Source organism: Girardinichthys multiradiatus, chromosome 10 (assembly GCF_021462225.1).
Source record: "Girardinichthys multiradiatus isolate DD_20200921_A chromosome 10, DD_fGirMul_XY1, whole genome shotgun sequence".
NCBI lineage: Eukaryota > Metazoa > Chordata > Actinopteri > Cyprinodontiformes > Goodeidae > Girardinichthys > Girardinichthys multiradiatus.
This window is the reverse complement of record NC_061803.1, coordinates 4,050,715-4,073,852: the sequence shown is the minus strand read 5'-3', so window position 1 is coordinate 4,073,852 and position 23,138 is coordinate 4,050,715. Positions and strand designations below refer to the sequence as shown.

Genomic DNA, 23,138 nt, shown 5'->3' with positions numbered 1-23,138 from the left:
GTTCATTACCTTGAGGTGCCATGTTGGACTTCCAGTATGAGTGTGAGAGCGACAACACCTCATTTAAGACACCTCCTCCCCATTCACCTCTGAGACCTTGTAACACTAACGAGTCACATGACATCGGGGAGGGAAAATGGCTAATTCAGCTCAATTTGGACATTTTCACTTGAGGGTTTTGTTGCCAGACATTAATGTCTGTGTGTTGAGGTATTTTGATTTTACAGTAAATTTACACTGTTATACAAGCTGTACCCTGACTGCTTTACATTGTATCAAAGTGTCATATGTTTGGTGTTGTCCCATGAAAAGATACAGGTCCTTCTCAAAAAATTAGCATATTGTGATAAAGTTCATTATTTTCTATAATGTAATGATGAAAATTTAACATTCATATATTTTAGATTCATTGCACACTAACTGAAATATTTCAGGTCTTTTATTGTCTTAATACGGATGATTTTGGCATACAGCTCATGAAAACCCAAAATTCCTATCTCACAAAATTAGCATATTTCATCCGACCAATAAAAGAAGAGTGTTTTTAATACAAAAAACGTCAACCTTCAAATAATCATGTACAGTTATGCACTCAATACTTGGTCAGGAATCCTTTTGCAGAAATGACTGCTTCAATGCGGCGTGGCATGGAGGCAATCAGCCTGTGGCACTGCTGAGGTCTTATGGAGGCCCAGGATGCTTCGATAGCGGCCTTTAGCTCATCCAGAGTGTTGGGTCTTGAGTCTCTCAACGTTCTCTTCACAATATCCCACAGATTCTCTATGGGATTCAGGTCAGGAGAGTTGGCAGGCCAATTGAGCACAGTGATACCATGGTCAGTAAACCATTTACCAGTGGTTTTGGCACTGTGAGCAGGTGCCAGGTCGTGCTGAAAAAGGAAATCTTCATCTCCATAAAGCTTTTCAGCAGATGGAAGCATGAAGTGCTCCAAAATCTCCTGATAGCTAGCTGCATTGACCCTGCCCTTGATAAAACACAGTGGACCAACACCAGCAGCTGACACGACACCCCAGACCATCACTGACTGTGGGTACTTGACACTGGACTTCTGGCATTTTGGCATTTCCTTCTCCCCAGTCTTCCTCCAGACTCTGGCACCTTGATTTCCGAATGACATGCAGAATTTGCTTTCATCCGAAAAAAGTACTTTGGACCACTGAGCAACAATCCAGTGCTGCTTCTCTGTAGCCCAGGTCTGGGGAATGCGGCACCTGTAGCCCATTTCCTGCACACGCCTGTGCACGGTGGCTCTGGATGTTTCTACTCCAGACTCAGTCCACTGCTTCCACAGGTCCCCCAAGGTCTGGAATCGGTCCTTCTCCACAATCTTCCTCAGGGTCCGGTCACCTCTTCTCGTTGTGCAGCGTTTTCTGCCACACTTTTTCCTTCCCACAGACTTCCCACTGAGGTGCCTTGATACAGCACTCTGGGAACAGCCTATTCGTTCAGAAATTTATTTCTGTGTCTTACCCTCTTGCTTGAGGGTGTCAATAGTGGCCTTCTGGACAGCAGTCAAGTCGGCAGTCTTACCCATGATTGGGGTTTTGAGTGATGAACCAGGCTGGGAGTTTTAAAGGCTTCAGGAATCTTTTGCAAGTGTTTAGAGTTAACTCGTTGATTCAGATGATTAGGTTCATAGCTCGTTTAGAGACCCTTTTAATGATATGCTAATTTTGTGAGATAGGAATTTTGGGTTTTCATGAGCTGTATGCCAAAATCATCCGTATTAAGACAATAAAAGACCTGAAATATTTCAGTTAGTGTGCAATGAATCTAAAATATATGAATGTTAAATTTTCATCATGACATTATAGAAAATAATGAACTTTATCACAATATGCTAATTTTTTGAGAAGGACCTGTATAATAAAATATTTACAAAATGTGAGGAGTATAAGCACTTTTGTGAGATACTGTATGCTGTCTTTTATTGAAAGTGTTTTCTTTCCATATTACATAAGTGCATAATGTCAAAAATACATACGACACACGCATATTACACTTAGGCGTCCCATATATAAATATGAGCTCCATTCAAGTATGAATTACCTCTCTCTTCTGCTCCTCAGGCCATGCTTTTATTTTTTTCATTATTTATCTGAAAAAGCACAAAGTACATTGCATCTATAAATATACTGCATGGTTTGTGGGAATGGACTGTAAACTGGAAAAGGCCTGGGTGCGTACAAAAACTCGGAAGGTCACACAACAGAGTTAGAAAAACTAGTCTTTGAATGACCAATATTTCTGAGTTGGAACGTATTTTATTTTGAAGACAACGTTTTGCAAACATGCAAACATGGTGATTAAACATGGGCCAGTTTGACCATTACTTGGTTAATAACCCTGAGAAAAAACACCATGGTCTCACAGTGTTTACTCAAAAATTTAGAAGAAATAAATAAGATGATCTAATCACTTTAATGTAAATGTTATCAATAATTTATTTTCATTTTAACGATTATTTACCTTTAATTATTATTATGATTTTTACCTATAGACATAATCAATTCTATCCCTCCCTGTCCTTCCTCCTTTTATGTTTTATCTAACAAGCTCCTTTTAGCTGACAATTATTCAGGCTATCGACTGACAGGGGATGCTCCTGTGAGTTACAAAGCAGTAGAATGAAAATGAATTTGTGTTTGTTGAATGCATGGTGAAAATTAACTTGATATAATTGTGTTTTCAGTTTTTGCATTAGTCTAGTTTGTTTTTTGTTTCCTGTTTTCCTGAATTTAATGACTGACTCTTTCTCCTTTCCCTGCTTTTTGTCCCTGTTGTCTTTCCCTCTCCTATCTCCCTTCTTCCTCCCTTTCTTCCAGTATGTGGCATTCATTTCCCTCTTCTTCATCCTCATCTCCATTTCCACTTTCTGCATGGAGACGCATGAGGCCTTCAACACCATCCTAAACAAGACAGAGAACATCACAAATGGCAACGTGACTAATGAGGAGATAGTGTATGAAGTGGTGACTGACAGCTGGTTGACATATGTTGAAGGTGTATGCGTCATTTGGTTTACCATTGAGGTCTTGCTGCGGGTTATCTTCTGTCCAGACAAGTTGGAATTCTTCAAAAGTGCCCTCAACATCATCGACTTTGTTGCCATCCTGCCCTTCTATCTGGAGGTCGGCTTGAGTGGTCTGTCCTCCAAAGCTGCCAAGGATGTCCTGGGGTTCCTGCGTGTTGTCCGATTCGTGCGTATCCTCCGAATCTTCAAGCTTACTCGTCACTTTGTGGGTCTCCGAGTCCTCGGCCACACCCTTCGTGCCAGTACCAATGAATTTCTCCTCCTCATCATCTTCTTGGCCCTTGGTGTCCTCATCTTTGCCACAATGATCTACTATGCTGAGCGAATTGGGGCACATCCAGATGACCCTACTGCCAGCGCCCACACCAACTTCAAGAACATCCCTATTGGATTTTGGTGGGCCGTGGTTACAATGACCACATTGGGTTATGGTGATATGTACCCGGAGACGTGGTCAGGAATGCTGGTGGGTGCGCTCTGTGCCTTGGCTGGTGTGCTAACCATTGCTATGCCTGTACCTGTCATTGTGAACAACTTCGGCATGTACTACTCCCTGGCTATGGCCAAGCAAAAGCTGCCCAAAAAGAAGAACAAACATATCCCTCGAGCACCTCAACCGGGGTCACCCAACTACTGCAAGCCAGACGCTCTGGCAATGGCTACTGCCTCACCACAAAGGATCTTGGGAAATGTCTTAGGCGGAGTGATGGGGTCCGGAGGTCTAGGGGGTGACTGCCCTCTTGCTCAAGAGGAAATTATAGAGATCAATAGAGGTGAGAACTTTTGTTTTTCCTGTTATTTATCTGTATTCTGTTATTAATTATTTTTGATCACAGATAGAGTGCTGGTGATAAAGTATTTGCACCCTTACAGATTCCCTCTGTTTTTGTCTTTTTTTTTTGTCACATTTAAATGTTTCAAATCTTTAAAAAAAAAAAAAACCTTAATATCAGACCGAGATAACCTGAGTAAAAACTAAATGCAGTTTTCAACTTATGAAGTAGACTAAAATCTCATAAAGTAACAGCAAAAAACCCAATGGGCTCGTCTCACAGTCTCAAAATCACCTCGATTATCCCCAAGATGTTTAGGAAAACCTTCGGTGGACTCATGAATCATAACTAAAACTTTTTTGAGGGTGTGTGTCTTTTTACATCTGGTGTAAAACTAGAACACGACATTTCAGAGAAAGAACATCATACCTACAGTCAACCTTGGTGATGGCATTGAGGGAACTATTTCTTCTGCTTTTTCACATAAAATCCTTAAGAAGAATCTCCAGCTATCATTATGTGACCTCAAGTTCAACCTCACTTACGTCATGCACCTGGAAAGTCATCCAGTACATACCTGGTAGTCCATCTTTAAATGGCTTAAAAAACAAAATAAAGGTTTAGGAATGACCTAGTCAAAGTTTAGACTTAAATCTAACTGATGTGCTGTGCCATGATCTTAAATAGGCGTTTTACGCTGGGAAATTCTCCAAAATGGCCGAATGAATACAATTCTGCAAGAAGAGTGGGAGTAAATTCCTCCACAGCAATATCTCATTAGGACTTATTGCAAATGCTTGATGGCAGTTTCTCTTGCTCTGGGTTGCACAACCAGTTACCAGGTTTAGGGGCCAAAATCATTTACATAGGGTCTGGCTGGTTTGGATAGCATTTGTCCCTGAATAAATGAAACCATCATTCTGTAAGGGGCCAAATATTTTTCATAGCAATGTAGTAATAAAAAAATCTCCCTCAGCTGTTTAAGACATGCAATATGACAGATCATGTGAACTCTAGATAGATCTAGGTGAACTCAGAATCTTAATAGAAAGAAGTAGGAGTGATATCAAGCAGTGATGCATGGGTGATTCTCACACCACCCTGGAGAAATTACTGGCCCATCAGAACTGTTGTGTAATTTATGATCGACTAGTAGGTTCACAGTTGCCTTAAGGCTTCCATCTGCCAGTAATGAACAAACACTATGGGAAGAAAATGAACTCAATTATCTATTAAAACAGCCCTAATGCGTCTCGATTTTGGCTGACTTATCAGTTTTCTTTTTTCTGCCATTAGCAGGAACCTGTTTCAGCATCAAACATCAGTCACATGCTACAATAATGCACCTTTAAAGCATTACTTAACAGTCAAAAGTCAGCCATAAACTACCTGTTTCCTCAGTGCTCTGAGAATATCTTGCCAGCAATGGCTGGAGTCAAGACCATTAAAAGTTGTGAGTCGATTTTATTGTTTTTAAGCAGGAAGTCTTTAAAAAGTGTCATGTCTTCTAACTTAATCATTTTTCAGGACTAAGGACTGTTATATGTGTTTAGTACCTCTTTAATCAATGTTTTGATAATGCAGAATAAACTGGGCTTAAAAATGGCAAACAGGAGCTGCAAAATATGAAAAAAAAACTTTTCAGAAAACCTCCAAAAACTTTATGAAATGGGAGCAGGTTGGGAAGAAATGGTAAGGTGTGGGAATGAAGGCGTGGTCAGTTTGGCTGCAGGTCACTCGCTTCTTCACCAACCCTGTTTCACCTTTCCTTGTTCCATTTGTATCAGTTAAACTATTTCCCACCTGTGTACTAAAGCAATTGCATATCAGTATCTTTATTTTTATCAAAGTATATACAGGTCCTTCTCAAAATATTAGCATATTGTGATAAAGTTCATTATTTTCCATAATGTCATGATGAAAATTTAACATTCATATATTTTAGATTCATTGCACACTAGCTGAAATATTTCAGGTCTTTTATTGTCTTAATATGGATGATTTTGGCATACAGCTCATGAAAACCCAAAATTCCTATCTCACAAAATTAGCATATTATTAAAAGGGTCTCTAAACGAGCTATGAACCTAATCATCTGAATTAACGAGTTAACTCTAAACACCTGCAAAAGATTCCTGAGGCCTTTAAAACTCCCAGCCTGGTTCATCACTCAAAACCCCAATCATGGGTAAGACTGCCGACCTGACTGCTGTCCAGAAGGCCACTATTGACACCCTCAAGCAAGAGGGTAAGACACAGAAAGAAATTTCTGAACAAATAGGCTGTTCCCAGAGTGCTGTATCAAGGCACCTCAGTGGGAAGTCTGTGGGAAGGAAAAAGTGTGGCAGAAAACGCTGCACAACGAGAAGAGGTGACCGGACCCTGAGGAAGATTGTGGAGAAGGGCCGATTCCAGACCTTGGGGGACCTGCGGAAGCAGTGGACTGAGTCTGGAGTAGAAACATCCAGAGCCACCGTGCACAGGCGTGTGCAGGAAATGGGCTACAGGTGCCGCATTCCCCAGGTCAAGCCACTTTTGAACCAGAAACAGCGGCAGAAGCGCCTGACCTGGGCTACAGAGAAGCAGCACTGGACTGTTGCTCAGTGGTCCAAAGTACTTTTTTCGGATGAAAGCAAATTCTGCATGTCATTCGGAAATCAATGTGCCAGAGTCTGGAGGAAGACTGGGGAGAAGGAAATGCCAAAATGCCAGAAGTCCAGTGTCAAGTACCCACAGTCAGTGATGGTCTGGGGTGCCGTGTCAGCTGCTGGTGTTGGTCCACTGTGTTTTATCAAGGGCAGGTTCAATGCAGCTAGCTATCAGGAGATTTTGGAGCACTTCATGCTTCCATCTGCTGAAAAGCTTTATGGAGATGAAGATTTCATTTTTCAGCACGACCTGGCACCTGCTCACAGTGCCAAAACCACTGGTAAATGGTTTACTGACCATGGTATCACTGTGCTCAATTGGCCTGCCAACTCTCCTGACCTGAACCCCATAGAGAATCTGTGGGATATTGTGAAGAGAACGTTGAGAGACTCAAGACCCAACACTCTGGATGAGCTAAAGGCCGCTATCGAAGCATCCTGGGCCTCCATAAGACCTCAGCAGTGCCACAGGCTGATTGCCTCCATGCCACGCCGCATTGAAGCAGTCATTTCTGCCAAAGGATTCCTGACCAAGTATTGAGTGCATAACTGTACATGATTATTTGAAGGTTGACGTTTTTTGTATTAAAAACACTTTTCTTTTATTGGTCGGATGAAATATGCTAATTTTGTGAGATAGGAATTTTGGGTTTTCATGAGCTGTATGCCAAAATCATCCGTATTAAGACAATAAAAGACCTGAAATATTTCAGTTAGTGTGCAATGAATCTAAAATATATGAATGTTAAATTTGCATCATGACATTATGGAAAATAATGAACTTTATCACAATATGCTAATATTTTGAGAAGGACCTGTATATGTATAGTGTTCTCTGTGTTGTTGTGTTGTATTAAATGCTGCAGTGTTTTTTCATGTTTTCCTGTTTATTACTTAGATTTGTTGTAAGAAATGAAATCAACGTGTCTGATCTATTGCCTATGACCACACATTTTTTTATTATAGGGATGTGAAATTAAAACAACCAAAAAAGAACATACAGTTATAACAGTCATCTGCAATAATTTGGCTCTTGTCTTAATAATTAGAAGTTCATTTAAAAATGTGCTTTTCAATTAATGAAAACATTGTCAAGATGTAATATTAACAAAAGTAACAATAAAACATTACAGATTCCAAGCAGAATGGTGACGCAGCCTCGGCCGCCTTGGCTAACGAAGACTGCCCCACCATCGACCAGGTGCTGAGCCCGGACGAGCGGAGCCCCATTGGGCGGGGCCCCACTCGGGAACGCTACCAGCAGGACCGAGCCTGCTTCCTACTCAACACCAGGGAATTCCGTGCCACAGATGGGAACGTTCGGAAAGGTACGTTTCGCACCAGGAGACGGATATGTGAAATGCACTTCTCATGTAAACATGTCCACGCAGCAAGATGCCAGGCACAGTATGCTGTGAGCATAAACACTGTCCACTGAGCAGCCATAACAGATAACGTACGTATAGGAAGCTGTATGTTTTTAATACTTACCATAGATGAAATACAACATGTGGATGCAGATTCCAGTTCAACATACCATATACATATGGTTGCAACACATGCATATACATCTAGCTCCTCTGCTCTGCTATCTTTGTTTCCACCTCTTCATATTCATGTTGTCCGTGATTCCATCACCGCTTCGTATCATGTTTGATTTATTCTGTGACATAAGATTAGTTTCTAATAATATTTTTCCATTTTTTTTCTTTCTTTTTTACATGGCCTCGGTCATGTCCTTCATCTTTCTATGGTGCCTCTGAATCTTTTTGTGTCACGTTCACTCAGACTCAAAAGTAATCTGTCTTTCTCTGTCTTCTGGACTCAGACAGTTGACCATGCATTAATTTACTTCTCGTCACTTCTGTTTCTCCCTGTCTGTTTCTCTCTCCCTCTCGCCTTGAATCTGCCTTTTTTTATTTTATGACTGGTGCCCCCACCCCCTTTTTCATGACTTTCCCTTCCTACACCTCCCCATTACCCACCACACAAAACCCCACCTGCATTACTCTCTGCCTCTGCTTTCCTCCTTCCCTTTCCTTTTCGCTGCACCATCCCTCCTCTTGTTTTTTCCCCCAACATGCATTATCCTCATTCAATCCCGCCACCACCATTCATTTAATACTGCAATCTGACCACTGCCACCGTCACCGACCTGCACCGATAAAACACACCCTCCAAACTTCCAACACCCCCCCTCCCTTCTTGTTGACAACAAACTACTTTAGAGGCAGCAGCCCTGGCTCCCAGCCCAGACTCCCCTCTGACTGAGGATTGGTATAAGATGGAGGGGTCTCTGTTACAGCAGGACCTCAATGCAAACTCCACCTCCTCCTGGATCAAACCATAGCCCAGAGGTAACACTGAAATCAGTTAACAGGTTACAAATGCAGAGCCCATAACCCAATTTTTTTATGAGAGGTTTTGATCTGGCTCCCCAGGACAGTAGTGCCCCCTGTAATACAGATACAGCTACACAATAAATGTACAACATCAAATCACAGATACACAAATATTTCCACCTTGGTGTGTCAAGCTGTGCAGTGGAGTTGTCACTTATCTGTGGCTGAAAGTGTGTTTCCTTATGAAGGTTAATGCAAACATCTTAGCAGAACCTTAGCCTGACATCCTGCTTGCAAAAACCTTTTCTCTATGGTTCCGTGAAGTCTGCATCCATCTCAATAAACAATGTACACGGTGTAAAAGAAAATGGGATTTGCAACATACATAATGACCACGATTGTTTTTTACTTGTGTGTTTGTGAAAGTGTGAGTGCCTTAAACCTGCATACAGTCACACGTGCATGGTCGCACTGTTGTGGGTATGCTAAACACATCCAGCAGCTCAAGTGAATATAACCCAGTTGTTGTGTCCTGTGTTAGTAACTAATCTTAAGAAGAAAAAAAGAAATGAAGCGCGAACAGCGCGTCACCTTGTTGTCTGATGTGCCTTTGTGTTGTTGTTGTCTCTCTCTTCAGGTTGTGTCATATCACGCGTGTGTATGTGGGCTTTTTCATTCTTACATGTTTATACACTGTGTCTCTGTCCCCCTGGTGGCGTCCGAGTGTCGTGGTTGTGTTGTCGTGTGTTGCTTTACTTCTTTTTTTCCCCTTCTAATGTGTTTATTCATGTTATTCCCTACCCCACAGACCTGCACCTTGGTAAACAACAGCACTTATTACAGTCTAATGCTGCAAACCGCTGCACAATATATGTGGACGCAGTGAGCGTTTACATTTGTGTGTATTCTGTAATCCAATATTATACATTTCCATATAAAAATATGTAGTTTCATCCATGTATAGTACTGTGCAAAAGTTTTAAATCAACCCCAATTTGTCTGAAAGCTACCTCCAAGAAGCCAGGATTGTTCTTGTTTCTTAAAATAAGTTGTCTTGCTTATTTCTTTCTCCAGGTTTTGTTTTTTTCAGAATTTGTCTTTGGATGATTTCTGCAAAAATCTGGCTAATAAAACTATGTAAATAAATAAAGCAGTTTTTAAGAGAAGAAGCTGTGTAAACCAATCTAGTCTGATGTGAAAAAAAGTTCCTCCCTAAATCTAATAACTGGTTGTGCATTAGCAATAGCAGCCAGTGAGTCTTTTACATTGCTGTGGAGAAAGTGGCCAACTCCGCTGTTTAAGTTTATACCACAGCGTCTCAATGGTATTTAAGTCCAGACTTTGACTAGGCTAGTTAAAAACTTATTTTTTTAGCCACTCACAGGTGGACTTGCTGGTGTGCTTTGGATTCTTATTAAGCTGCGTAACCCAGTGTTAAAAGGTCATGATATGTTGTTTTTTTAAGTCTTTTAGCCTACTTCATGTTGCCAGACACATTCTAATTAGGGGATCTCTAGATTCTTCAGATTAGGCAGATTACACCTGTTATCCCAAAACACATGTACTAAAATGGGGGTGTATCATGTAATAGCCATACCTAATACATACATATTTCATAGATTTGATAGAACTTGATGTGTCACAAAAAGCATTTCGGTTCTTCACATTTAGGCTCATGTAAAATGTGTTTTTAGATGCACCAGCGCATGGAGCAGGATTAGAAACAGTATTCCAATTTAAGAGATTACAAGAAATTCTGACTCTTATAAATAAGAAATGACGAAGGATTCAAGACTTTTGCACAGTACTTTACATGTCAAACATTTTGTTGGATTGTTTCCCATTTAAAAACAAAAACTATTGTGCTGTATGTATGTTTCCCAAGGCTTAAGGTCACTGGGGTCAGTGGAGTCATCTATGTCAAGGGATAGCATCTCTCGAAACATGGCACGCTGTAAATGAGCAACTTTGGTTCCTTTTCATCAGTGTCTTAAAACAGAAACAAAATATGTCAGTTTCTAAATCAACTACAACTCTGCAAAGATGTCTTACAAAGTATTTTGCCATTAGCGTGTGATGGATCTGAAATACTATTCCCTAGATGATGTGACTGCTTTCAGTGCCTGGTGTAGTGCAGACTTTTATTGAAACTGAAAAGGCATATATGCAGCACTTGGCTACTGAAACACGTACTCACTTACTGACCAGACAGACAAACGCTATAACAGGTTTGACTAACAAGTGGCTTCATGCTGTCTAAGGTAAGCAAGCCTTTCAACTGTCCAAGCTTTTAGAGGACGCTAACAACGCTGTCATTGTAAATGGTTCTTCTGTGCAAACTGCAATTTAAGTGACACAAAAATCCCCCTTTAAAGCAAATCAGGAGCGCACTGAGGAAAATAATTACTGGATTCATTAGGATGCCACTTCAAGGCAACCTAAAGACAAATTGCACACTTTAATTTGTACCTTTAGGCTGGGGATCTATAATGGTCCATGTTCCTTAAACTGCTAAAACATGTGCACTAAGAGAAGAGATAGCACTTAGTGCTTTACCGTTAAAATCAAACAGATTTAATCTGGTTCTTACTTACGCTGAAACCTGATGAACCTCTTACAGTTTGTGATGGTACAACCACAAACAGAAATGTTTTTTACTTTGTTGTTATATGATAGAGCAACACAAAGCAGTGCCTAAATGTGAAGTAAAAGGGAAAGGATTCACTGTTTTCAAGTTTTTAAAAATATTAGAAATGCATTTTTATCCAATAGTTCAGATATATTACTGTAGAGCCACATATCACTGCAGTTACAGCTGCAGGTCCTTTGAGAAAATATCTCCACCAGCTTTACACATCTAGAAACTGAAACTTCTTTGCAAACTAGCTCAAGCTGAGTCAGATTGGACGGAGGACATCACCTTCCAAGTCTTGCCACAGATTCTCTATTTGATCTTAGGCCTGGGCTTTGACTAGGCCATGAATATGCTTTGATCTAAACCATTCCATTGTGGCTGCAGCTGTATGTTTAGGGTCATTGTCCTGGTCTTTGCAGCCTCTGAGAGATTTTTGGCCATTATTGTTCTGTATTTAGCTAAATTATTCTTCTAACAACCCTGAGCAGCTTCTCTTTTCCTGTTAATTAAAATAGTCCCCAGAGGATGATGCTGTCACTGCCATGTTTCACCATCTGGATGGTGTGTTTAGGGCGGTGTTTTTTATAACCCAACCCTACATTAAACTTCACCATCTGTCACGTAGGATTCCTATAAACTACATTGAAGTTTGTGGTTGTAACATGACATAAAGACAAACAAAAGAAATAACAGGCAGCATAAATACTTTTTCTGAGGCATTGTATTTAGATAATATAATCACATCCATACAGGCCTTTGACTGATAAGATTCCTCATCAGGATTTGCTACTTATAGACAATTTGATTAGATTGGCGATTAGTTTAAATCAGTTATTCAGGGGAAGATAATTTATCATGAAAAGTCCGCTGTCCAAATTAAAAAGATGTTCTTTTCTGAAACCTGTCGCTTTTAAAGAGGGATTGTAGTGCTGTCCAAGTTCCTTCTCGTGTGCATTATTTGTGTTTTATTTTCTCTTTTTAAGCATAAGATGTCTCCTTTTCCTGTCTTCTTTAATTGTTGGCTATTTAGATTTCCTGTGCTCATAGTACTGTATGCATGGCTCGCAAAGGGCAACCGGTCAATCAGCCCTTTGACTCCTCACTCCTCCAGACCTTCATCAGGGACCTCAGTCCTGTTGGGTTCAAGCTCAACTGTTTAGTGTCTCCTCTTTTTCACTCATGTTACTAACTATGTCTATATATATATATATATATATATATATATATATATATATATATATATATATATATATATATATATATATATATATATATTTATCTTTTTTGTTTCTAACTTCATGAATACATGACTGTTTTCATTAAATATTTTGGTGTAGTATGTTTCAGTTATTTCCTTTATATTTGTATTTTCTTGTGTTATAGTGTGCTCTGTTGTTTTTATTGTGTGGAGATCTTAATGTTTATTTTACATTTTCATATTTAGCCGTTTTCTGTGATTGTGGTTTATTTTCTTTGAACACATTTAAGCTTTGTGCAACAGTGACTTATTGTTGTGCTTTGACTTCCCTTTGTGTTCTTCCTGTGAGTTGGAAAGAAAACACTTCTAACACAACAGTGAAATTAGTGAATAGAAAACTAATAATCTCATTGGATACCATTACAAGGAAGATTATCTGAACCCAGTTTTTAAAATGTAATAATCATAATTTGTTAGTGACTTTTACCTCGCATAAGGAGAGGCTTGTTCTAAAACAAACCCCTAAAAGTCCCTGTTATTCACTATTTCTTACTAATATTTTATTTAAATTATTTCAAGCTGCAAAGGTGATAATGTGGAATCTCACGCCTTGTTTAAAGGCTTTTACTATAGTCGATTGTTGTTTTGAGTTTATATTACATCAACTACTAGATGAAGCTGCAATTAAATACAAGATTGTATTTGGTAACACTTGTCTTAGATTATTTAAAAGCCTTACATCGTCTTGCATGCTCTGCTGTGTCCTATTGTGTTATTCTGTCTCTTTACACAACACTTTGCAAATATTCTGTCCGAGCCAGATTTAAGAAGTAACGACACACAATCGATGTATATATTTATACACATATGATCAATATTTAGACATGTGTGTGAGAAGCAGGATTAAGATAAGGTGGACTAGCTGAGCAGTCAGTATCTTACCTGCAGTAACACTAACAGATATTTTCCTAAACAGAGATTTTCTGTTGCATTTGCATCTCTCATCCAGATTCAAAGTTTTTGGTGAGATCTTTTTAAACTCCATATGTGGCTTATCCATGAAGACTGGAAATGATGAGCTAGCACTCTGCTTTGCGTTGTTTGTGCAGCTAACAGTACTAGAACTGCAGGCTCTGCATATATTTACTAGACATCCTTACCTTTGATCTGAGATTTCCAGGCTGCCGACATTTCCATATTCTTTGACCAACAGAGACTGAAAGGTCAAAAGAAAAAAACAGAGCAACTTTGCTTTACATTGTTCAGCCTTCCTGCTATCTGCTAAAAGTCCCACTTTCTGGGAGCCTGAATAAACTGCAGATATCTCAACATGCTGTAGAAAATATACTTTAATCCTAAATAGTTTACTTATATCTCTGAACTTCCTCTGAATAAAAAATTCTTCACTGATGTTGAAAAAAGCTGACTTTGAGTCTTCCCTCTGTGATATGGTCCACACTGAAGAGCGTTGATTAAAGCATGACCTACTATTCTGAAAAATACTTAATTTTGGAGTTTTTCGACAGCCGGTCACAGGTCAGGGTCCGTCAAACTGAAATTTGTCTGATTCTGGTCAGCAGCCAATTTGTCTGTTCATGTTTAGTTTGTCCTTCCTTCAGCCATTATATAGAACTGACTGACAGCTTGTATAAATAAAGGGAGGGTGAGTGTAGGGGGGTATTAATTATACTGAATATAACCTGAGAAATCTATGTACAGTCATCAAAGATATGCTAAATAGCCAAAATAACATAATGAAAATGTTTTAGTGGTTTTTTTTTATGCTGCACACCTTAAACACCAGGAAACATGTTATGCTAATTGACATTTTAAGCAACTGTGTCATGCAAAACATAGTAAAGCATAAAAGTCTGTTTGAGAACGCCATTTGAGCTTAATTCCACTTAAATTTGAGATGTTATAAGAGTAATTTGCTCTTTAACAGACAACATTTCGTGCAGTAGTTAGCTTGACTCTCCTATGAGGATTTATCTTGATTTTCCAAACTGAGTTTTTCCTGACTGCTAACTACGACAGGTAAGATTCTGATTGATACCAACTCCACACCACACTAAAAAACTCAAATACCCCTTTATATAGACTTTAGCGCCTTTTATAACAACTGGCAGTAACTCTACATGCTTCTGTGACCTACATACTCCTAACAGGAGGTTGAGGGACACAGTTGCATGCCATCTAGTTTCTCCAGAGTGCACTGTATGTACTGTATGCACATACTGTGGCTTTGGTAATCATTATAAGAAAATTCAATACACCTAATTATGGGTAACAGGAGGTAACGCCATCTTTAACAGGCAATTGACCGCATGTAAGGATGATACTGTAGATGGGCAATCTAAGAATAGAAACTGAGCAGTCAGCAAATCATGTGGATCCTTGGCAAACATGCCTTCAGGAAATTATAGAGCATATTTGTGAGCAAGGTTTCCACACAGCCTTCTTGTTTCTGCTGGTATAAAGCACATATAAGATTCCTTAAGTCGGTATTTTGAAGCTACTTTACTTGGTAAACAGGCTGGCCACAATATTTGCTCCTTCTTCTTTGTTCCTCTGAGTATTCTCTCTACATAACCCGCTCTTTCTGTGATTAACACTCATTCTTCATCCCATCCCCAGGCCGCCACTGCAGTGCAAGTGTAACTAAAGTCTGACTCTAGGTAGGTACATGCTCCCTCCATAGTGTAAATTAAGTGTGACTCTGGGCAGAAATTATGTCATCACTGAATACAGTGACAGCTAAGCTCAACATCTCCCCTGACAGAGGATCCCTGAGCACCAAAGCCCTGTTGATGTTGTTGTAAATGCAGGAGATAGCCAAGAGGGACGAAGAGCAGACTGTGACAACCTGCAGAGGCTGAGACATCTTTATTGCCATTTATATAAATGTTCATTCTCATGGATGTTAAAAAAGAAATAGTTTTATCCACAACAAACAAAATTAAAATCACCAAGCATTCAAAAGCCACTTGGTTTAAATGATAATCACAGTCACTATTATTCTACCATCGGTTTTACCACATCTCTCTTCTTTCTCTGTTCACATTTTGTTATTATTCCATTCGACAAGTGTTAACAAAGCCTGAAGACTACAAGTACCAAGCTGTCTCTTTTGGTCTAAATGTTCACAAGGTAGGAACATGTTTGGAATTGCTCCAGCATTAAGTGAGAACACAAACCTCTCTGAAATCCAAGAGCCCTTGTTGAATTAAATAACCTTATTTTTTGCCTTTGATAGCCTCAGGTTAGTGTATTATATACAATTTTACAGGTGCATCTCAATAAATTAGAATATTCAAAAGACACTCTATGGATTCATTACATACAGAGTGACATACTGTACTTCTAGCATTTTTATGTAAATTCTAATGAAAATATGTCAGAGCTAATCATAACCCAAAGTTCTGCTTCTTAGAAAATGTTATATGGTTTTTGATGCAGAATGTCTTTGTTATGGCGGATATGCCACAATAAATAAGATGGTTGTTCACAGAGTGCTGCTAGATCCAAGCATAATAATAAAAAGTTCAGTGGAAGTAAAACGTGGTAAAAAAAAAGATGCACAAGCAACAGCTTCTTTTCAGAAGAAAGTACATTTTGCATTTTGTTTGTAAATCAAAGTCTTATGGTGTGGAGGAAGAGTTAAGAGGTACAGAACCCAAGTTGTTTGAGGTCCAATGTAAAATTTTCACAGTAACTGCTGAATTTGCCAGCAAACTCCCGTGACCTAAACCCCACAGACAATCTGGATATAGAGTATTGTCAAGAAGAAGATGAGAGACAACAAAGCCAACAATTCAGACAAGCTGAAGGCCGCCATTAAATCTGGACTTCCCGAAGAGCTGAATTTATACAAAAGGAGCCTAGAGCAAGTACTGATACTGTAGTGTATTTTCAGCAGGCTGACATTTCCGTGTTAAATATCTTTAATAGTCTTTCGTGATACTTTAATTTTCGGAGAAACTGAATTTTGGGTTTTCATTGGCCGTAAGCTGCAGTCATTCAAATGAACATAAATGCTCTCTAGAAATACTTTAATGGGATTTTCTTTTGGAATCTTATCAAGCACATAAAAAAATTAGATGTTATTCTGATTTATTGAGATACATCTGCAGAAACAGATGCAGCGATTGGGATTGAGCTGCGTGTTTGTGTGAGAGACATGAAAAAGGAAATAGTCAAGCTCTTCAATCTGGTGGAAGATGATATCTTGGAGAAAACAGAGGTAACTTCCGTTTTTATTCAAATTTAAATCTAATTACAGAGCTGCATTAGAAAAGCGTAGCTAACCTGTGGTTGATAGAATAAAAATCAACAGCAACAAACTAAACAGCTGATTGTGTTTGCACAATATGAATTTTGGCAGCAAAACAACACACTGCACTTTGTAAAGCTTTCACAGACTGCCTTCGGGGGACTCAGTGATGCTCAAATTGCAGCTGCTGTAGTTGTGCCACAAATGAAAACACTCCTGTCCATTTGCTGAGCAATGCACTTCTGCCTTCAGTGAACATTTTGACCTGGATGACTGCTTTAAGTGAAATAGGAGAAGAAATGTTGCACCAACAGCCTGTTTTTTTAGGCAAAAATATTTTGTAATAATGGAGATAACTTTATAGGTTAACATTGCTTTGTGGGCCTGGGAAGAAAAACCTGTACTTTCACTTATATTGGCGGCTACACCTTGAATTACACTGACTACAGCTCCCTGCTGCCACTTATGGCATTCTCACTTAATAATGCGATGATGCCAAACATTTTTAGTTCTGTAAGTCTTGCAAATGAGGACATAAAATGCAAAATATCAATTTACTAATAACAAATAACAATGTCGGTGCAAAGAGGATTGGGTGGCGGACGAAGGTGGAGACCTCAACGGCCCGATCCCCGGATGCTTAGGCTGGCTCTAGGGACGTGGAATGTCACCTCGCTGGGGGGGAAGGAGCCTGAGCTTGTGCGGGAGGTCGAGAGATATCGACTAGAAATAGTCGGGCTCGCCTCCACGCACAGCGTGGGCTCTGGAACCCAGCCCCTTGAGAGGGGTTGGACTCTCTTCTACTCTGGAGTGGCCCACGGGGAGAGGCGGCGGGCTGGTGTGGGTTTGCTTGTTGCCCCCCAGCTCAGCCGTCTCGTGTTGGGGTTTACCCCAGTGGATGAGAGGGTTGTATCCCTGCGCTCAGGAGGGGGAAGCAGTGCACTGTTTATAGTGGGGGCGGGAGACTGCTGACCTCGACTGAGGACATTATCGGGCGGTGGAAGGAGTACTTCGAGGATCTCCTCAATCCTGCCATCACGCATTCCGTGGTGGAAACAGAGGCTGGGGACTCGGGGTTGGACTCTTTCATCACCCAGGCTGAAGTCACCGAGGTGGTTAAAAAGCTCCGCGGTGGCAAGGCTTTGGGGGTGGATGAGATCCGCCCTGAGTACCTCAAGTGTCTGGATGTTGTAGGGCTGTCATGGTTGACACGCCTCTTCAACATTGCGTGGCGGTCGGGGACAGTGCCTCTGGACTGGCAGACTGGGGTGGTGGTCCCCCTTTATAAGAAGGGGGACCGGAGGGTGTGTTCCAACTACAGGGGGATCACACTCCTCAGCCTCCCTGGTAAGGCCTACGCCAGGGTATTGGAGAGGAGAGTCCGACCAATAGTCGAACCTCGGCTTCAGGAGGAGCAGTGTGGTTTTCGTCCCAGCCATGGAACACTGGACCAGCTCTATACCCTCTACAGGGTGCTCGAGGGTTCATGGGAGTTTGCCCAACCGGTTCACATGTGTTTTGTGGACCTGGAGAAGGCATTCGACTGTGTCCCTCGTGATGCCCTGTGGGGGGTGCTCCAGGAGTATGGAATCGGGGGCCCTTTATTAGGGGCTATCCGGTCCCTGTACGAGCGGAGCAGGAGTTTGGTCCGCATTGCCGGCACTAAGTCGGACCTGTTCCCAGTGCATGTTGGACTCCGGCAGGGCTGCCCTTTGTCGCCGGTCCTGTTCATAACTTTTATGGACAGGATTTCTAGACGCAGCCAAGGGCCGGAGGGGGTCTGTTTTGGGGACCAGTGGATTTCGTCTCTTCTTTTTGCGGATGACGTGGTCCTGCTTGCCCCCTCTAGCCAAGACCTACAGCATGCGCTGTGGCGGTTCGCAGCCGAGTGTGAAGCGGCTGGGATGAGGATCAGCTCCTCCAAGTCCGAGGCCATGGTACTCGACCGGAAAAGGGTGGCTTGTCCTCTTCAGGTTGGAGGGGAGTTCCTGCCTCAAGTGGAGGAGTTTAAGTATCTCGGGGTCTTGTTCACGAGTGAGGGAAGAATGGAGCGGGAGATCGACAGACGGATCGGTGCAGCTGCCACAGTAATGGGGGCGCTGTGCCGGTCTATTGTGGTGAAGTGAGAGCTGAGCCGAAAAGCAAAGCTCTCAATTTACTGGTCGGTCTACGTTCCTACCCTCATCTATGGCCATGAACTTTGGGTCATGACCGAAAGAACAAGATCACGGATACAAGCGGCTGAAATGAGCTTCCTCCGTAGGGTGGCCGGGCACTCCCTTAGAGATAGGGTGAGGAGCTCGGCCATCCGGGAGGAGCTCGGAGTAGAGCCGCTGCTCCTCCACATTGAGAGGAGCCAGTTGAGGTGGCTCGGGCATCTATACCGGATGCCTCCTGGACGCCTTCCTCTGGAGGTGTTCCAGGCACGTCCCACCGGGAGGAGGCCCAGGGGACGGCCCAGGACACGCTGGAGGGACTATGTCTCTCGGCTGGCCTGGGAACGCCTTGGGCTCCCCCTGGAGGAGCTGGAGGAGGTGTCTGGAGAGAGGGACGTCTGGGCGTCTCTGCTGAGTCTGCTGCCCCCGCGACCCGGTCCTGGATAAGCAGAAGACGACGAACGAACGAACAAATAACAATGTATTTTTAGACGTGAAACATACGGGTTTTAGCCACTTTTCACATAATCAGTGTTTTTTCTTCCTGTCTTTCTTTCTCATTCTACTTAGCAAGTTGCACGCTAGAGTTGTTGAATAGCCAGACATTTGTTGTTACCTGGTCACATCACATTCTTTTGACATTCACCTGTCAGTCAGTTTGCATTTGGATCAGATCGCTCTGTAGTATTATATGTAGAGATCAGATGAACAGCTGTAATATAGCATTAACAGCCGAGCTAATTCAATTGAATTCAGTTATTTCATACTGCACCAGTTCACAGCTCTTTACAAGACAAAAAGATCCATTTAATGTCCAGTTTTAAAGAATCCAATTCTGTTCATATTTAGATAAGTCCAGTTAATTTCATTACAGTCTAATCCTATAGTCAGAATAAGATCTAAATACAATTTACCACTATCCTAAATACCACGTGCAAACGAGATAAATCATTAAACATCTGCAACTGTAACACCATAAAACAGTTATTAACTTAGTACCTGTTGCAGATTTGATGTAAATTGTTTTGGCTGTAACAGCACACATAAATACAGAAGAATTGAGCTGCCAAAAAAGAAGAGTTGATTAATTAAAACATGAATATTTTGTTGTTACATCACTGTCTTTGTGATGTTAAAGTTGTATTTGAACAATACATTTTATCACATTGTAACAATACACATCTATCACTTTAGAACAAAAACCTTTTACAATTTTCGTTAGTAATGATATCATATAAATATTAAACTTAAAATCTGTAACAATGCAGTTAACATCACAGCTAGCAAATAGGTAATCATAATTCTACATAAAAATATGTAGATTTAAAAAATGTGCAATTATATAGTTGCACATTGCTGTGAAGAATATATTGTAATACAGTCAAATTTATGATTTTTTTTTTTACCAAACTTTTTTTAACCAAATTTTTATTTTGCTGAAAAGTGGTCACATGTAAAAAAAATAATGGCAAATGTTTGTTTTTGGTAATTCGGCCTTACATTTATGCTAATTATAATAAAAATTATCTATTAATGGCTATACAGGACTGAATTACTTCTGGGTGGGATTATAAAATTTCCCGGTAGAGTATTTAACTGCTTTATTAAACTTTGTTCATAAAGCTTAAATTGCACAGTTGGTTTCCATATTTCCACCACTTGTTCCCTACTGCTTGACCAGTACTGCTTACAAAACACTTATTTCAGTACATATTTATGTACCATTGCACCCCGAGTAAAAAAGTTACTGGATTATATGCATGCATAGATTCTTAGGAATTTCCCCAGTATGGAAGAAATAAATAAAGAAAGTCTTAACTATTAAATTTATACAGTGGTTACTGGTCGTATTAATGGTTTAGCAGGTAAGGACTTTAAAGTGAATGAATGATAAAATACAGTTTATGCTGTAGGATCATCTTTTATCTCAAATGTTTTGCACTAGAGATTGAAGCAACACCACAGATTTGGCAAAGAGCTTCCGAGGAATCATTTTTGTGATGTAAAAGTATTCGGGGCTCACATGCATCATAAATATTTTACTTGTCAGACTTAAAAATAAAACAATTATTCATGGTTGACTTAAAATTATGTGTTGTCCAAAGTGGTGGAGTTGGCTACTGTGCACAACACAATATTGCTCTATTTTTATATTTTACTTTTTTTGCTTCTTGGCAGGAAGACACAAAGGGCGTCATATTGTTGCTGTGGGTGTTCCTTGTTGTCTGTCTGTGGCCATGTGATGGTTGGAGTTTTTTTAAGCCTGTTGTTACAGTGACTGGAAATCATTAAAATCACTCGTAATATGACTGTAAAGCTCCAGCCATTATGTGTGTGTTAGCAGTTCATTGGTAGATAGCTACCAATGGTTTTTTCACCTTATCTGATGCAACAACACGTTGTCAGCACAGACCTTTGTTCTCTGTGGCACCGTCCTGCAGGGAAAACTCAACATCTGCATGCTGTGTTTCATGCCTAAAATACAGCGGGAAAGGACACAAAGGATATTTTGCCATTGCATAAGTTCTAAACTTACCTTGAGCAGTGCAACATTGATGCTTTTTATAAAGTCACTTGCGCAGCTGGATTTAGCCACTAATCACTCTTCCTTATTATGTGTCTTTTCCCACTGTAACAAAGTACAAAGTGATCTCGTTACAGGATACGGTTACGGCCGAGTAGGAAATGTTGTTCTTAAATGTTGCTGCAAACATTTTTACGTTGGCCATTTGAAGTTTACACAAGCAAATGCAATAAATGAAGTGAAGCAAATTTAAAAGCAATTACGGTGGGTCTCAAAATTTTATACACCCCTGGTAAAATGCAAGGTTTCTGTGATGTAAAAATTAACAATATGATGATTTGTTTTAAATGTTCCACCTTTAATATGACTAATGCTGCACAGTTCAACAGAATCCTGATTATACAAGTCTGCACTCCCTTAAACCAATTTTCCTTTCCTTGTCTTCTCGAGTTCAAACCTGCTGTAAGATAGATTAACTATAATTAACTGGATGTAAAGTTATGTTGTCATCGTAGGATTTTTCCTGGCTTTTGCTTATTTGCAAGCTTTAGTTTCTGGAAACGTTACAAAGAATCAAAAGAAGACTTTCAGCTTTTGTCGCACAGTACCAAGAGGTACCAGTGGAATCATTCAAAAAGCAGGTCAGCAATTAAAACAAGTGTTGAATTATGGTAATTGCAATGATGAGTTTTACACTGATTATTGAAAAGAGTATAAATAATTTGCCATGATTTTATATAATGCACATAAAAACTGATGCCTTTTTTTTTTAAAGTCGATTCTTTGTTGTATTGTTTTATTATTGTTTGAGAGATGCCCATCTCTATCAAAAACAAACTTCTTGGTTCAATGAACATAATGTTATAACTAAATCTGCCAGGGGTATTAAAAATGTTGGGCTTACTTGTACTTTTATAGCTTTAAAACACCTCTGAGCATCACCAAAAGAACCCCAAACCCAAGTTAAAACACTGTGATGGCAGCATTATGCCTTGGTGTCACTTTTTTTCAATTGCAACTGCCATTTCTGAAAAGTTGAATGAAATTCTGATCTTTTCAAAATATCATAGAGCTTTGATCCATAACCTTCAGGTAAATGCTAGTAGACCCCGTGTGGAAGAAGCAGGAATAGAAGATGGACGGATTTCCGAAGCCAAATCAGTAAAAAATGGCTTTAAAAAAATAAATGCAAGCACAAGAATGGCTGAACATGAAAAAAGCCTGTGGGATCACCATTAATAGATTTGGATAAATTTATCAAGGTTGCTGCAAGTAATTGCACCTGTAAAATGTTTTATATTTTGCCTCCTAAGACGCTTGTTTGAAGTTCAGCTGAAATTGTACAGGACATATATCACATTAAAGGTGGAAGAGGTTTTAAATGCTTTATAATAATTTAATTTTCTTAAAACACAAAAATCTGGTGTTTTAACAGGGTTTTGCGCACTATTAAGATCTGCTGTAATCAATGCAGACATTTTTGGTGCTTTATAATTAAAAAACTTTGTGTGGTCAACCCCTTCTCTATATTAAT

General features: G+C 40.1%; 1 protein-coding gene across 7 annotated transcripts in view; it reads left to right on the top strand.

Moving 5' to 3' along the window:
• LOC124874933 (potassium voltage-gated channel subfamily C member 1-like) overlaps nucleotides 1-23,138 on the top strand; it is a 77,771-nt gene that overhangs the window by 40,067 nt on the left and 14,566 nt on the right. For 2 of the 7 annotated variants that reach the window (XM_047376615.1, XM_047376608.1), the window contains exons 3-5: nucleotides 2,847-3,828; nucleotides 7,610-7,804; nucleotides 9,456-9,476. In XM_047376615.1, coding sequence (XP_047232571.1) covers nucleotides 2,847-3,828; nucleotides 7,610-7,804; nucleotides 9,456-9,476 — 1,198 coding nt within the window. Of the gene's footprint in view, nucleotides 1-2,846; nucleotides 3,829-7,609; nucleotides 7,805-8,704; nucleotides 8,834-9,455; nucleotides 9,477-12,483; nucleotides 12,612-15,288; nucleotides 15,339-23,138 lie in introns of those variants that run through there. The other 5 variants (XM_047376610.1, XM_047376609.1, XM_047376611.1 and 2 more) reach the window with 5 other exon arrangements.